General features: G+C 38.0%; 1 protein-coding gene across 1 annotated transcript; it reads right to left on the reverse strand.

The window, feature by feature from the left end:
• Positions 1–4,662: 4,662 nt before the first annotated feature.
• On the reverse strand, positions 4,663–6,428 carry LOC140140628 (uncharacterized). The gene is made up of 2 exons (XM_072162386.1): positions 6,051–6,428; positions 4,663–5,789 (listed from the first exon to the last, which is right to left on the reverse strand). Exons 1-2 carry the CDS (start codon positions 6,373–6,375, stop codon positions 4,663–4,665), a joined length of 1,452 nt encoding a protein of 483 aa, XP_072018487.1. The 5' UTR covers positions 6,376–6,428.
• Positions 6,429–14,219: the final 7,791 nt, after the last annotated feature.

Consider the following 14,219-nt stretch of genomic DNA (forward strand, 5'->3'; position numbering starts at 1 on the left):
GTTTAAATTAAAAAAATCTACTATGTTTAGTTATGGAGATAAATATTCTTGAAGTTATTTAGCTTGAAACCGGAAATGACGTCTAAATGACCTTTGACAAAAAAAAATAAAAATACCGTGCATACATTGGGTAACACTAATGCATATATGAAGTTTATGTCACTCTGGTCTGTTTACATTTTGAGATAAAATTTTTTGAACATTTTGATAATTTTGGTTTTGACCGGAAGTAACCCCTTAATGACCTTTGACCCCAGAACTGTAGGCATCCTAAAGACCCTGGCTAGTAGCGATGCATGTGTGCTAATGGCGACTCTCTGCTATATAATTTGTAAAGACAGTGATTTTTTGAATATTTTTACAAATTTGTCAGACTTTTACCGGAAATGACCCCTTAATGACCTTTGACCTCAATTTTTTAAATAAGTTTTAAGCACTGCCACATGTTGATTCATATGCATGAGTCACATGATCATTGCATGTAATTTGTGGAAAGAGAAGCATTTTTTTGTGAAATCAACATTTTTGACCATAAGGTCAAGGTCAAAGGTCACAGTCAGGTTAAAGTCAAATGTAAGGTTTGGCCTAGTCCAGTGGTCATTTGGCTCAAGTATGGTTGAAATCTGTCAAAGCATAAGAGAGCTAGGGCGAAACGTGGCAAGTCACGCAAAATGTCACGCTTTGTTGCCAGAAGAAGAAAGAAAGATCCGATAGCATCACAAGACCTAGCCGGTGTCCCGGCTAGGTAACTAAGTCTAAATTGGGTTACGAGCTGTATGTAAGCCTGAAATTAAGGGCGCACGCCACCAATTTCATGCTAATTAAGGGTTAGTGCATGCAATAATTATGTGTAGGCCTACCCCGGGGAGGTGAATTAAAACAAAAAAAAAAAAAAAAAGGGGGGGGAGGCAAAGAATTTTTGACAGGCCAGGGGGGGGGGGGGGCAAACATTTTTTGGCATGTCGAAAGGGGTGCACCTTTGTTTCCAATGGACATTTTATTGTGAAATGTCACTGTACAAGGATTACATTAAAAAATCCACATAGCCCCCGAATGACAGATAGGCCCTATTTAATTTATATCTTTATAATCTCTCAAAAAGCATTTTGTGTGAATTTTACATCCGAACTAAGTGCTATTAAATTTGTATGAGCCTTTTTATTTTACATGTAAAGTCTATGGGGTTGACGATTAGAAATGGACGGCAATGGGCAATTTTAGACACTAAATGCCCAAAAAAAGAATAGCGCTTAGTTCGGATGTAAAATTCACACACAATGCTACCTAAGCGAGTACAAACATAATTAAATACATTTCATTCGAGGGCTATAGCAAATACAAAAAAAATACCTTATAATGGAACAAAGATGGGTAGTCAAGCAATTTTGGCAGGTCGAAGTGGGGGGCGATCATTGGCACATATATTTTTGGCACCGTTTCTATATTAGGGACCGTTCACAAATACTTGTTAGGGGGCCTGATGCAAAAAGGGGGCCCTGACATTTTTTGACCCTCTTAAAGGGGGGGGGGGCTGAACAAAATGACCACAAACTTTCCTGGGAAAATTGAGTTTATATGCTTTTATGGGGTTGACCCATAATTTTTATGTCAAAAAGAGGGCCCTGAAAATGTTGAGATCTGTTGGGGTGGGGGAGAAAAGTTTTTGCGATGAAATTTTTTTGCATCAGTCCCCCAACAAGTGTTTGTGAAAGGTCCCTTACGCCCTAAAAAGGTGTAGAAAAATGTTAGGAACAAGTTCAAATAGACTATACGAAATTTCCTGCAGGCTGCGCTCGCATTATATGATAAGACAATTTAAGGTTTCAAATTCAGGTTCCCAAAAATCTTGCATTTGTACTAAGAGGCGAGGGGGGGGGGATTATTGGCAGGTCAAAAGGGGTGGTCAAGCGATTTTTGGCAGGTCGAAAAGGGGGAGGGCAAGCGATTTTTGGCAGATATTTTGGGCACCGTTTTTATATTACGCAAAAAAAGAAAACGTTATGAACACGTTTAATACACAAAATTTTAAGGTTTCAAATTCAAGTTCCCAAAAATCTTGCATGTGTAGGCCTATTAAGGGGGGGGTATTTTTTCTGGCACATCAAAAGGGAGGGGAAATGTTTTTTTGGCCGCCGAAAGGGGGGGGGGCAAAGATTTATTTAGCATGGCCAAAGGGTGGGAGAGGCAAGCGATTTTTGGCAGACCATTTCCAGGCTTGTATGCTGGAATTCGTAGACCGGGCGGGAGGGGAGGGCAAATTAGATCTTTGTCAAATATGACCACGAAGCGAACATCTCAGAGCGCTAGTGCGACCCAGAGGGTGTCTGATAAGTGAGAAACATTTACAAAATGAAGACCTAAGGGACCGATCGTTATTTACGGCAGGGGTGGGCGTTTTTGGAAAAATATTTAACAACCCCCCTCCTGGTTCAACGAAAAATTTTGCGTTCCCCCCTCAAGACCCCAAAACAATTTCGGGTCCCCCCTCAAAATGCCCATTCCCCCTGTCGTAAATAATGACTGCTCCCTAATTGAAGCCATTTGGCACTATTATTGTGTAAAATTATTGTGTAAAAAGCCAAAAAAAAATGACGGCCCAATTGAAGCCATTCATGGACAAAGTTTCACTGTTATTTTATAAATTATTGCTTTATAAATTTTTCAAAATGAAGGTCAAATAACACCTCACCATACCAGGGTCAGAATTTTGGAGAGAATTCATGAATCGATTCTCGCAAAGATTCTTGTGAACAGAATTTTGTAGTTTACACAAGTTGATTTCCAAGAATCAAATGATTCCCGCGAATTTATTCTCACACTGTGAAACGAAATTCAGACCCTGTATACACTTTGATACATACATGAAGGGTAGAAGACACCTGGGGCCAGGAAATGGTGAACTAAAATTGAGTGTCTTTGCAATTTGACCTATTATTGTTGAATGGTGGCTATGGGTCTGGGTACTAGACCACAGTGGCCTACAATGTAAATACTGATATGAAGTCCTGCTTTAAACTATGAAAATCTAACTGACAAAGTTCTACTCTGAACTGATTTTTTTGTATGTTGGCCTGATATGGAGAAAAGAAAGTGTATTTTTGGAATATTTTTCCAAAATAACAAAACTTCTTAACAAACACCAATGTTACCATAGGATTCCTTTTTTATATATTTTCCAAAAATATATTTTATATATTTTAGAAAAATATATTTTATATATTTTAGATATAAACTTAGACATGGTGAAGTCAGACAAGCTTTTTGGCAGGCCGTGAGAAGGCGGAAGCAATTTTGGCAGGCCGAGTGGGATGTGCAATTTTTGGCATGCCATTTGGGAATGTTACCTCCCCCCACTCATAATTGGTCAGCAATTTTCCCCCAATTTTTCTGTAGCATTATCATAGGCCTAAATTACAATCTGTTATCTACTCAGAACAGCAGCAAAACTGCCGTATGGGTAAGACTATTTAAACTATGTTAAACTCTAAACTGTTACATGGAATATCAACTTAGTCTTGAAAATAAAGTTCCAAGATATATTTATTCCATTCTTACGGACACTTCTTCGACTGAAAATATGGAGACTAAATGGTTTGAATTTCTTGATGTTGTTGAAGAGCTCGATTGGAATTTGGTTAATTTATAGCAGATAGACCGATGTGGCGTCTCTACTTAATGGTATTTGGGGAGCTGCACATCTTTTCAGGGTACCTGGTATTGAAAAGCTCGAGTCACAGAATTAGCACTAACATGCTGCTCTTTAATTATGAAGATGTCGTTTATGTTTTCAATTGACCTGACACTGAAACATTTGTTACAAAATTTACCTTTAAAAGTCTTCTCTTTCGTATATGTTCATGTCTTTTCAAAATTACTTGACACTGTGAAACATTTGTTACACAATTTGCACTTAAAAGGTTTCACTTTGGTATGAATCACGTTCATGTGCATTCAATGTCAAAGCCCTGTTACAAACATGAAAGGCTACATGTTCTTTAGTTTTTTTCGTGACATTGTAAAACTCTTGTCTCATTGTTTACATTGAATACATTCATGCACTTTCAATTGCCCTGACAGCGTGAAGCATTTGTTAGCAAATAATGTTAAAAATGCTTCTCTGTACGGTAGTATGAATCATTCATGTCTTTACATGCTTCTTCACTCTCATGACTCTGTGAAACATTTGTTACAAAATTTGCTTCTGAGTTTCAGTCTTCAGTATGAAAACATTTTGATGACGTATCACAAAAGTTACAATTGCAATACTTCATTACTATACTATGAATACGTCCATGTCTTTTTAAGCCAATTATTGATACGCTCATTAGTATTAAAGGGCTGTGCAAAAATTATAATAATTTATAATTATAATAATTTATAATTATAATAATTTATAATTATAATAATTTATAATTATAATAATTTATAATTATAATAATTTATAATTATAATAATTTATTATAATAATATATAATTAGAATAATTCATAATTAGAATAATTTATAATTATAGCAATGTCATGATTGTGTAAAGCATTGCTACATATTCTCAGGTAAAAGGCTTCTCCCAGTATAAATACATATTCATGTGCTTTCAAGTGACTCGAATCTGTAAAGCCTTAAAAAGTCTGTAAAAACTTTTAAAAAATTTGAATGGTTTCTCTTAAGTATGGATGCATTTATGGGTTTTCAAGGTATGTGACTTTGTGAAATATTTGTTGCAAAATGAACATTTGAAAGGTTTCTCTCCAGTATGAATACGTTCATGTGCCTTTAACTCACCCGACCATTTAAAGCCTTTGCTACAAACTTTACAAACGAAAGGTTTCTCTCCAGTATGAATACGTTCATGTGATCTCAATTCACTCAATCGTGTAAAGCCTTTGTTACAAATTTTGCATATGAAAGGTTTCTCGCCAGTATGAATATATTCATGTGCTTTCAAGGCACCCGATCGTGTAAAGCCTTTGCTACAAACTTTGCATATGAAAGGTTTCTCTCCAGTATGAAGATGTTCATGTCGCTTCAAGTTACCCGACCGTCTAAAGCCTTTGCTACAAACTTTACATATGAATGGTTTCTCTTTAGTATGGATGCGTTCATGTGCTTTCAAGTTTCTTGACGTTGTGAGGCCTTTGTTACAAAATTTACATTTGAAAGGTTTTTCTCCAGTATGAATACGTTCATGTGCCTTTAACTCACCCGACCGTATAAAGCCTTTACTACAAACTTTGCATATGAAAGGTTTTTCTCCAGTATGAATAAATTCATGCGCTTTCAAGTCACCCGATCGTGTAAAGCCTTTGCTACAAACTTTGCATATGAAAGGTTTCTCTCCAGTATGAAGATGTTCATGTCGCTTCAAGTGACCTAACTGTGTAAAGCATTGGCTACAAAATGAACATATGAAAGACTTCTCTTTAGTGTGAATACGTTCATGTGTTTTCAAGTTACCCGACCGTGTAAAGCCTTTGCTACAAACTTTACATATGAATGGTTTCTCTTTAGTATGGATGCGTTCATGTGCTTTCAAGTTTCTTGACGTTGTGAGGCCTTTGTTACAAAATTTACATTTGAAAGGTTTTTCTCCAGTATGAATACGTTCATGTGCCTTTAACTCACCCGACCGTATAAAGCCTTTACTACAAACTTTGCATATGAAAGGTTTTTCTCCAATATGAATAAATTCATGCGCTTTCAAGTCACCCGACCGTGTAAAGCCTTTGCTACAAACTTTGCATATGAAAGGTTTCTCTCCAGTATGAAGATGTTCATGTCGCTTCAAGTTACCTAACCGTGTAAAGCATTGGCTACAAAATGAACATAGGAAAGACTTCTCTTTAGTGTGAATACGTTAATGTGCTTTCAAGTCAGCCGACCGCGTAAAGCCTTTGCTACAAACTTTACATATGAAAGATTTCCGAGGTTTCTCTGTAGTATGAATATGTTCATGTTTGTTCAAGTTGCTTGACTGTGTAAAGCATTTGTTACAAACTTTGCATATGAAAGGTTTCTTTCCAGTGTAAATACGTTCATGTTTCTTCAAGCTACATAACTGTGTAAAGCCTTTGGTACAAATTTCGCATATTAAAGGTTTCTCTCCTGTATGAATACGTTCATGTTTTTGCAAGTTGCTTGACTGTATAAAGCCTTTGCTACAAAATGAGCATATGAAAGACTTCTCTTCAATGTGAATAAGTTCATGTGCTTTCAAGTTACCTGACTGTGTAAAGCCTTTGCTACACACTTTGCATACCAAAGGTTTCTCTCCAGTATGAAGACGTTCATGGTCCTTCAAGTTACCTAACCGTGTAAAGCATTTACTACAAAATGAGCATATGAAAGACTTCTCTTTAGCGTGAATACGTTCGGGCATTTTCTTCTTTCCTGATGTTGTGAAGCTCTTGTCACAAATGTTACATTTATAAGGCTTATCTGAAGAATATGAAAACGTTCATGTTGAGTCTTGCTTGAATCCCTTGTCATAAACTTTGCATTTGAAAGACTTCTCTTTAGTATGAATATGTTTATCAATACGTTTATTTCTATTCCCGTGCCATAACTGCCAGTTTCTTTCTAACAACTTTTGTCTCTTATTTGCACTGCTTTTAGTCTTCTGTATCTTGGCAATAGGTACATACATCACTACACTCTATTATAGTCACACCAGTACGGACGAATCTGCATTTCATGATGCCTTAGGGGTGGTGCAATAATTATGTGTACCCCTGGGGGTGAATTCTCAAAATGGTCTGCCAAAATCGCTTGCCCCCCCTTTGGCCGTGCCAAAAAGCTTTGCCCCCCTTCGACGTGCCAAAAACCTTTGCCCCCCCCTTTGACGTGCCAAACAATCTTTGCCCCCCCTTACACATGCAAGAATTTGGGGAACCCGAATTTAAAACATTAAATTGTCTTACCATATAAATGCGAGCGCAGCGAGCAGGAAATTTTGCATATTTGAATGTGTTCCTAATGTTTTCCTACGCCTTTTTAGGGCGTAATATAGAAACGGTGCCCAACATATCTGTGCCAAAAATTGCTTGCCCCCCTTTTGACCTGCCAAAAACTGCTTGACCCCTCCTTTTGACCTGCCAAAAAATGCTTGCCCCCTCTTCTGGCCTGCCAAAAAATCTTTGCCCCCCTATAATTCACCCCCGGGGGTACACATAATTATTGCACCACCCCTTATATGGGACAAATATCTAAACACATCATTGTAGAATCTTCTGCAGTATTTACATACGTGGGGCATTAGGTAGTCCCATTCACGTGGACGTCTTTTCACCATTGTTCTGTAATGAAACAAATTAAGTAAAATGGGTAGAAATTAGAACCCTTTATGACAGTGATAAGTTCTGACTTACGTTTGTTTATAGAGTTATGCATTGTTAACCAAAACAAAGAAACACATCAATGGGGGATCAAACTCAAGATTCAAGAGGAAATTGAACGAGTTTATCTCATCCAATGTTTTACAATTGAAACTTAAAATGGGCATTTCATGATTCCAGTATCCTCTTTTTAGGATATGGTTCAATAAAAACCACAAGACACTTTTTGTCCAAAAATATAGCTCTTCACCACAGGGTCAGAATTTTGGCGAGAATCCGAGAATCGATTCTCGCAAAGATTCTTGTGAACAAATATTTGTAGGTGATAATTGAAGTAAGTTGATTTTGAAGAATCAAATGATTCCTGCAAATTAATTCTCGCACTGCGAAACGAAATTCTGACCATGCATACACTTTGATACGTACTCTCCCGACGAAATGTATTTCCGCACCCCCTATAACCGCAGAAAATGTTAAATTGTAATGATACTACAAATGGAAAACGTATCAAACCTTACTGTCACTAAAATATAAACCCTTTAATCAATAATAGTCATAATTGCAGGAACTTGGAACCAGACTTGTACCCGAGTCCAGCTTGTCCGAGTCCGAGCCGAGTCCAGTTGTATCCGAGTCCGAGCCAAGTCCGAGTCCTTTTGTGTCCGAGTCCGGACTCGAGTCCAAGTCCGGGGGTGCCGAGTCCGAGCCAAGTCCGAGTCCAACAAAAATAAGACGCGAGTCCGGCTCGAGTCTGGATTCGGTCAGAGTCCATTCCCGGTGAGGGTGTGTGTGTGTGTGTGTGTGGGGGGTCATTCAACTTTATAAATGTGACATGTGTGATGTACCCTGTATAATTGTATGTCATGAAATAGGGGAAGTTACCTTTCTAATCATGCAATAGTTTGTTTATTATGACTTTTCTGGAAATCCCCTATGATGGAAATAACAACATCATTTGTGAAGACTATTTATTTATGTCAAGGGGAAATCCCTGAGACTGTATAAAGAAAGAATGACATCACGGGAAAACCCACAGGAAGTGATGTAAGATGAAATGTTAATGTCTATGATTAGAACATTGGGAAAATCCCAGATGGGGGATAAAACACAATGTTAATAATAATTCTAGGCAGACCTGTATCGATATGATTGTAATGTGAATGGATGTAGCTACAGCTCTCAAAAAGAGAGTATTTAATGTTAACCAGTTATTCTGGATACTCAGGGAGTATTTCAAAGTGTAGCCATGGAGGATTCCTACAGTGCTACAAGTTCAGCCTTGCCTGAAATATGGTTATTTCAAAGCTACGAAAATGGACCAAAGTAAGACATCAGGGTCTACTGCGGATTGTAGAGGCGACTTTATGAAATTTTGTTACAATTATTATCATCTGGATACAGATCTGACAGGCTGACAATAGCCTTTATTATTGTCACAGTTGATAGTGTTGATCTGGGCTATGCTTACAGTCCAATTCCTTGAAAGAAAGGAAATTACAAACCAGAAATATTTTATGTAGTCAAAGTGCTACTATTTACCAGTGTTGTCGGAGAAGATCTAGAATACGTCAAAGAACGTTATTCTTCCAAGAAAGGAAATATATTCTTCTGTCGACTTGCTGAAGTCTGGTATTTTGATTCAACGCAACTGTCAAAATAAGTGGGGACAACTGCATCGCAGTCCTGCTTCCTGAAGATATTGTGTGAAAGGTGGAAATAGCACCAAGTTTGGAGAAAGCAGCGCAAGGAGTTAAATTTGGAGAACTGCACAAGGAGTTTAGCATAGGAGAACGGCGCAAGGAGTTTAGCATAGGAGGACGGCGCAAGGAGTTTAGTATAGGAGAATTGCGCAAGGAGTTGTAAACGTGTTTGGAGAACACCATTTTCGTGTAAGGATTTTATACGCAAGGAGTTATCAATGCAAGTGTACAAAGGACTTCGCTGATTGTCGCAGGACAAGTGAATAGGGATATATTACATCAGTCGTCCAGAACATTACAAGAACTTTATGATCACCAAGAAGAAGAATGCTGGCTAAGTACAAAATAGATAAAGAGTGATTATATTTGATTAATGTATATGTGCATTTGTAGTCATTATAATGTACCAAACGAAACTTGCTTTCAATTAAAGACTTAGATTTTGTTAGCTTAAACGAACAGTGTATTTGTGTTGTGCATTCGTGTGAGTTCGGGTAAAAGGTGATTTTGGCCTTGAGTCAAGTACGGCTCGTAACACATGTATCTGCCTACTGGCATTGCTTAGTAGGAGCCTATTTGTATAAAAATGGGCCATTGGGTATAACAAATTGAAAAAGGGGTAATTAGGTATAAAAATTTTTGAAAGAAGGGGGTCATTTGGTATAACATTTTGAAAAAATGGATCATAAGAAATGGAGCAAAATTTTATATTTTGTTTCTAATTTAAAAATTTACAATACAAATTTGCTGAAAAGAAAAGAAAATTTCAAAGATTCCACATAATTTTATGGCATTTTGATGATAAAATTGTAGAAAAACAAAGTCATTGGTCAAAGGTCACTCACTACACCACACCACACACCACTCTCCCTATACATTCCTACCCTACCAAACCCCACCCCACCAAACCCCACCCCAGTGCACCTCACACAGTTGACATTTCAAGGATTCAACCCAAGTCAACCAACCAGCCATACCACACAATCATGGTACATGTATTAACTCCTGAAGGTAAAATCTACATGTATCAGATCAGCAGATCACCTGTATGAGCAGTCATGTGGGGATATGTGTGTGTGTGTGGCACACTGCATGTACATGTAAACTCTTGCACCCAGAGACTAGAGAAGCATACAAGTTATGTAAATGAATTGCAATGTTTTCAAATACATTACATAAAAATAACATCATCATCATCATCATCATCATCATCATCATCATCACCTTCATCATCATCACCTTCATCATCATCGTTATCATCATCGTCATAATAATAATAATACTAGCAGAAATTCACCATTAATTCTAAACATCTTTTCAAAATTGTCCCACATAAATGTGCAGTGCCAGTGAGTAGTGAGCACACACAAACTACAGCACCCTAGTATAATAGCCCTATGTTTGAGTACCAATTTACTGAGTAGGAGCTGAGATGTAGGGTCCAGTGTGCATGTTTCTCTCTTTCAAGAGTTTAAATGAATTGGAAAGTTCCATGAAAGAACTCTTCGATATTTTTTATAGTGCAAATATTTAATAAAATTATGCATTTACATGTAATTATTATCAATTATTTCATTTAAATGATAACACATTTTTAGATATGATCATTTCACATTTTACATGGATTTAATTGGACTGGACTCGGACCGGACTCGGCTTCGAGTCCGAGTCCTTTTGTGTCCGAGTCCACTGGCCGAGCCGAGTCTTTTTGTGTCCGAGTCCGAGCCAAGTCCGAGTCCAACAAAAAGTGGACTCGAGTCCGGACTCGAGTCCCAGTCCGGACTCGAACGATACATCACTGCTTGGAACCCTCATTTAGTACAAAAATAAATAAAGAAAAAATATTCTTATTTTTGCGGTAAGATTCCATTGAGAAAAGTGGCGGCGCTGTTTAACAGCGCCGCCAATTTTCTCAATAAGAATATTTAGTGTTCTTTATTTATTTTATGAGGCTCATTATGACGTCAGTACCCTTTTTTCTTTATTTATTTAATGAGGCTCATTATGACGTCAGTACCCTGTTACTATCAAAAAGTTGTCATGATCGACTGGCAGTTATCCGACTGCACTGCTGGTCATCTTCAACAAATTAATGTTTGATACAAACGCTATTTGGGTTCGGTTGTTATCTTGGTGTTGTTTTTTTCGGCCGTCCTGATTTCGGGCGATTGTCCATTGAACCATGAATCTCCTTTTTTCTCAAATTATATCGAATAGATCCCTCGGCAATTTCACGGTTACACTTTCCTTCACTATGATATGTTTCTATCATTCCCTTCTGGCGATTGGTAATTTTTGGCATTTTGAGCCTGATCTGATGTTAAAACTGAACAATTTTGGAAGTCGAAATTAAACTATAAAAACTATAGAAATCCCTCTAGTGAGGCTGTATGATATTACCTGAATGGAAGTTATCTCTTTTGGATCGTGGCAAATAACATAATGGCATAATCGGGGGATACCTTTATTCCTCTAGTATCACAATTCATAACGTTATACATCGTCAGTAAACAATTGGAGCATATCATTGTTAGCAACATAATGGCTCATTTTGACAAGTACTCAATTATCAGTGATAAGCAACATGGTTTTAGACGAGGAAGATCGTGTGAGACTCAGCTAACGGGTCTTGTTGATGACCTAGCTCAAGTGCTAAATGTCCGTGGCCAAATAGAGCTGTGCATCATGGACTTTAGTAAAGCATTTGATGTTGTGCCCCATCGCCGTCTGCTTGTTAAACTTCACCACCTCGGGATTAGAAATAATATGCAGAATTGGATCCAAGCGTTTCTTTCCAATAGGACCCAGAGAGTCATCATTGATAGTGAACATTCTGCTAAATCTCCTGTTGTATCGGGAGTTCCTCAAGGCACAGTTTTGGGGCCTCTGTTATTCCTCGCTTATATAAACGATCTCCCAGACAACGTCACATCTCAAGTTAGGATGTTTGCGGATGATTTGATCTTATACCGGCAAATTGACTCTATCAATGATTGTCACACCCTTCCAAGATGATGATAAATTCCCTCTGCAACTGGGAAGTCATGTGGCAGATGAAATTTAATAAAGCTAAGTGTTTTATCATGAGGATGACTCATAAGAAAAACCCCTTGGATCATCAATATTTTATGGGTGATTCGCTGCTTCAGGAAGTAAATCAACACCCATATCTGGGTGTTGAACTCTCAAATGATCTCGCGTGGACAAAGCACATTCACCAAACTGTCACTAAGGCAAACAAAATCCTTGGCCTCATCAAGAGAAACTTGTGGAACAGTTCATCTAAAACAAAGGAAATTGCCTATAAAACACTAGTTAGACCCAAGTTGGAATATGCTAGTCCAATTTGGGACCCCTACCATAAGACATTAATTGATCTCAAACTTCAGATTTTAGCTTTGGCAGCTAAAATCACCATATATACCAAATTAGTACTTAAAGAACATTCTCCGATAAAGTGTTCAAAATGCCAAATATGTGTCGCCCATAGTTCAAGTCGTATTTAGACTTGTTTCGTCAGAAAGAAATAACTTTTATTAATATAACTTATACTTTCTAAAATGTGTGGGGCTAGAGGTTGTAACATGTCTAGAAAGTATAAAACAATAAAGCTGATTATGCATATCCATTGTTTTCCTCCATGTCGCCAGCCAAGGTGCGTTCCGTATGTGTCGCTGCTCGCTAAACATTCGCGCATATAATGGATTATAGGTTCCTTTCATTAGCTGGTATCATAATGAAGCCCCCCCAAATTCTCGAAACAAAATGTGCACAAATAGGGCTTACCACTAATTAATTTTGGTTATAATGAAATTGAATATCAGTCTTAAATTGATATTTCAAATGATTTTGTGCTAATATGTTGACTTTCATCACTTAGAGGGGCGCAGAATCGTTCCTGAATTGGTCAATTCGGCGCCCCTAAGGGCGGCGCCTGCCCTAAGCGTGGCGCACGTGCCTCCACCTCCACGCCACTGTTTTCCGCCCTGTTTTCTGTTTCTCTTTTCGCCCCCTTTTTATTTTTCCTCCCATTTTTTCTTTTTATCCGCCCTCATTTTTTCTTTCTCCATTCCCGTTTTTATCTTTTTTTCGCCCTTTTTGCGCCCCTCTATGTTTGCCGCCCTAGGCGACCGCCTTACCTGGCCTAATGGTCGGAACGGCCCTGTCTATATTGTACACAATATTAAAATATGGCACCCGGCAGCTATTATGTGTTTTAGCATAAAATTGTATGTACATAGGAGACAAAGTAGACATCAGATGTTAAGGGCAAGAAAGCCCTATCTGCAATAGTGTACAAATTTAATTAGCGAAAATTCTACGAACTAAAAAATATTGCTCCCCTATAAAAATGTCCTAACAAGACACACGAGGTGTCAAATTAAAGCTCTTGCACAGATATAGCGCATAGACCTCTGCTAACATCAGGGGTTTGGGGTTTTTGTAATAGAAATTCTGCCCTTGTCTTAAGTTCCAAAATGTTAATGGGGATATGCCGCAATTGGGTATTTCGGTCAATTTATATCACTGACCCCTTCGTAGGCCTTTCTTCGACTATTCGCGACTTCTGTCTACTTTTTGGTGGACCGCGTAGCGGGAACACCCAATATCAGTGTATGTTACTAGCTTACTTACTAAGTTTACTTACTAACTGACTAACCATTTGGTCATAAATGGGCATATCTCGAAATGCTACGAAGCTATAACCCTCCGAGTGGTGTCAAATGAAAGAGAGAAAAAAATAGAAATACAATAAAAACACCGGGGTTCTACCCTTAATGCTTTTAAAGTTGCGTCCATTTTACTCCCCTCTCCCATTGCAAAAGCTAGCTACAATTCAGTCATTTCAGTGCAGCTGTGTCATCAGGTTAGGACACGTACATGGCAACTTGCCATGTATAGGTGAAATCATGGAAGTACTTCCATGGTGAAATAAAGGTTCTATAGAGGCCTTGCATGTGACGTATCATCCCGTAAATATTCCCGGACACTCAAATGCATTTAACAAAAGCATGATTGCAATCTACCGTGACAGTTCGTCTCACACACATAACCCTGCACTACGATCAAATAGGTTGATGACAACATTTGATTGAATGGACTGCACTCCGCCATAACTACGGTGAAGGACACCGGTTCAAATCATTTGTTTGGAGCCAATCGATAAAATAATGCAGGGCCTCTATAGC

This window comes from Amphiura filiformis, chromosome 19 (genome assembly GCF_039555335.1).
Source record: "Amphiura filiformis chromosome 19, Afil_fr2py, whole genome shotgun sequence".
Lineage (NCBI taxonomy): Eukaryota > Metazoa > Echinodermata > Ophiuroidea > Amphilepidida > Amphiuridae > Amphiura > Amphiura filiformis.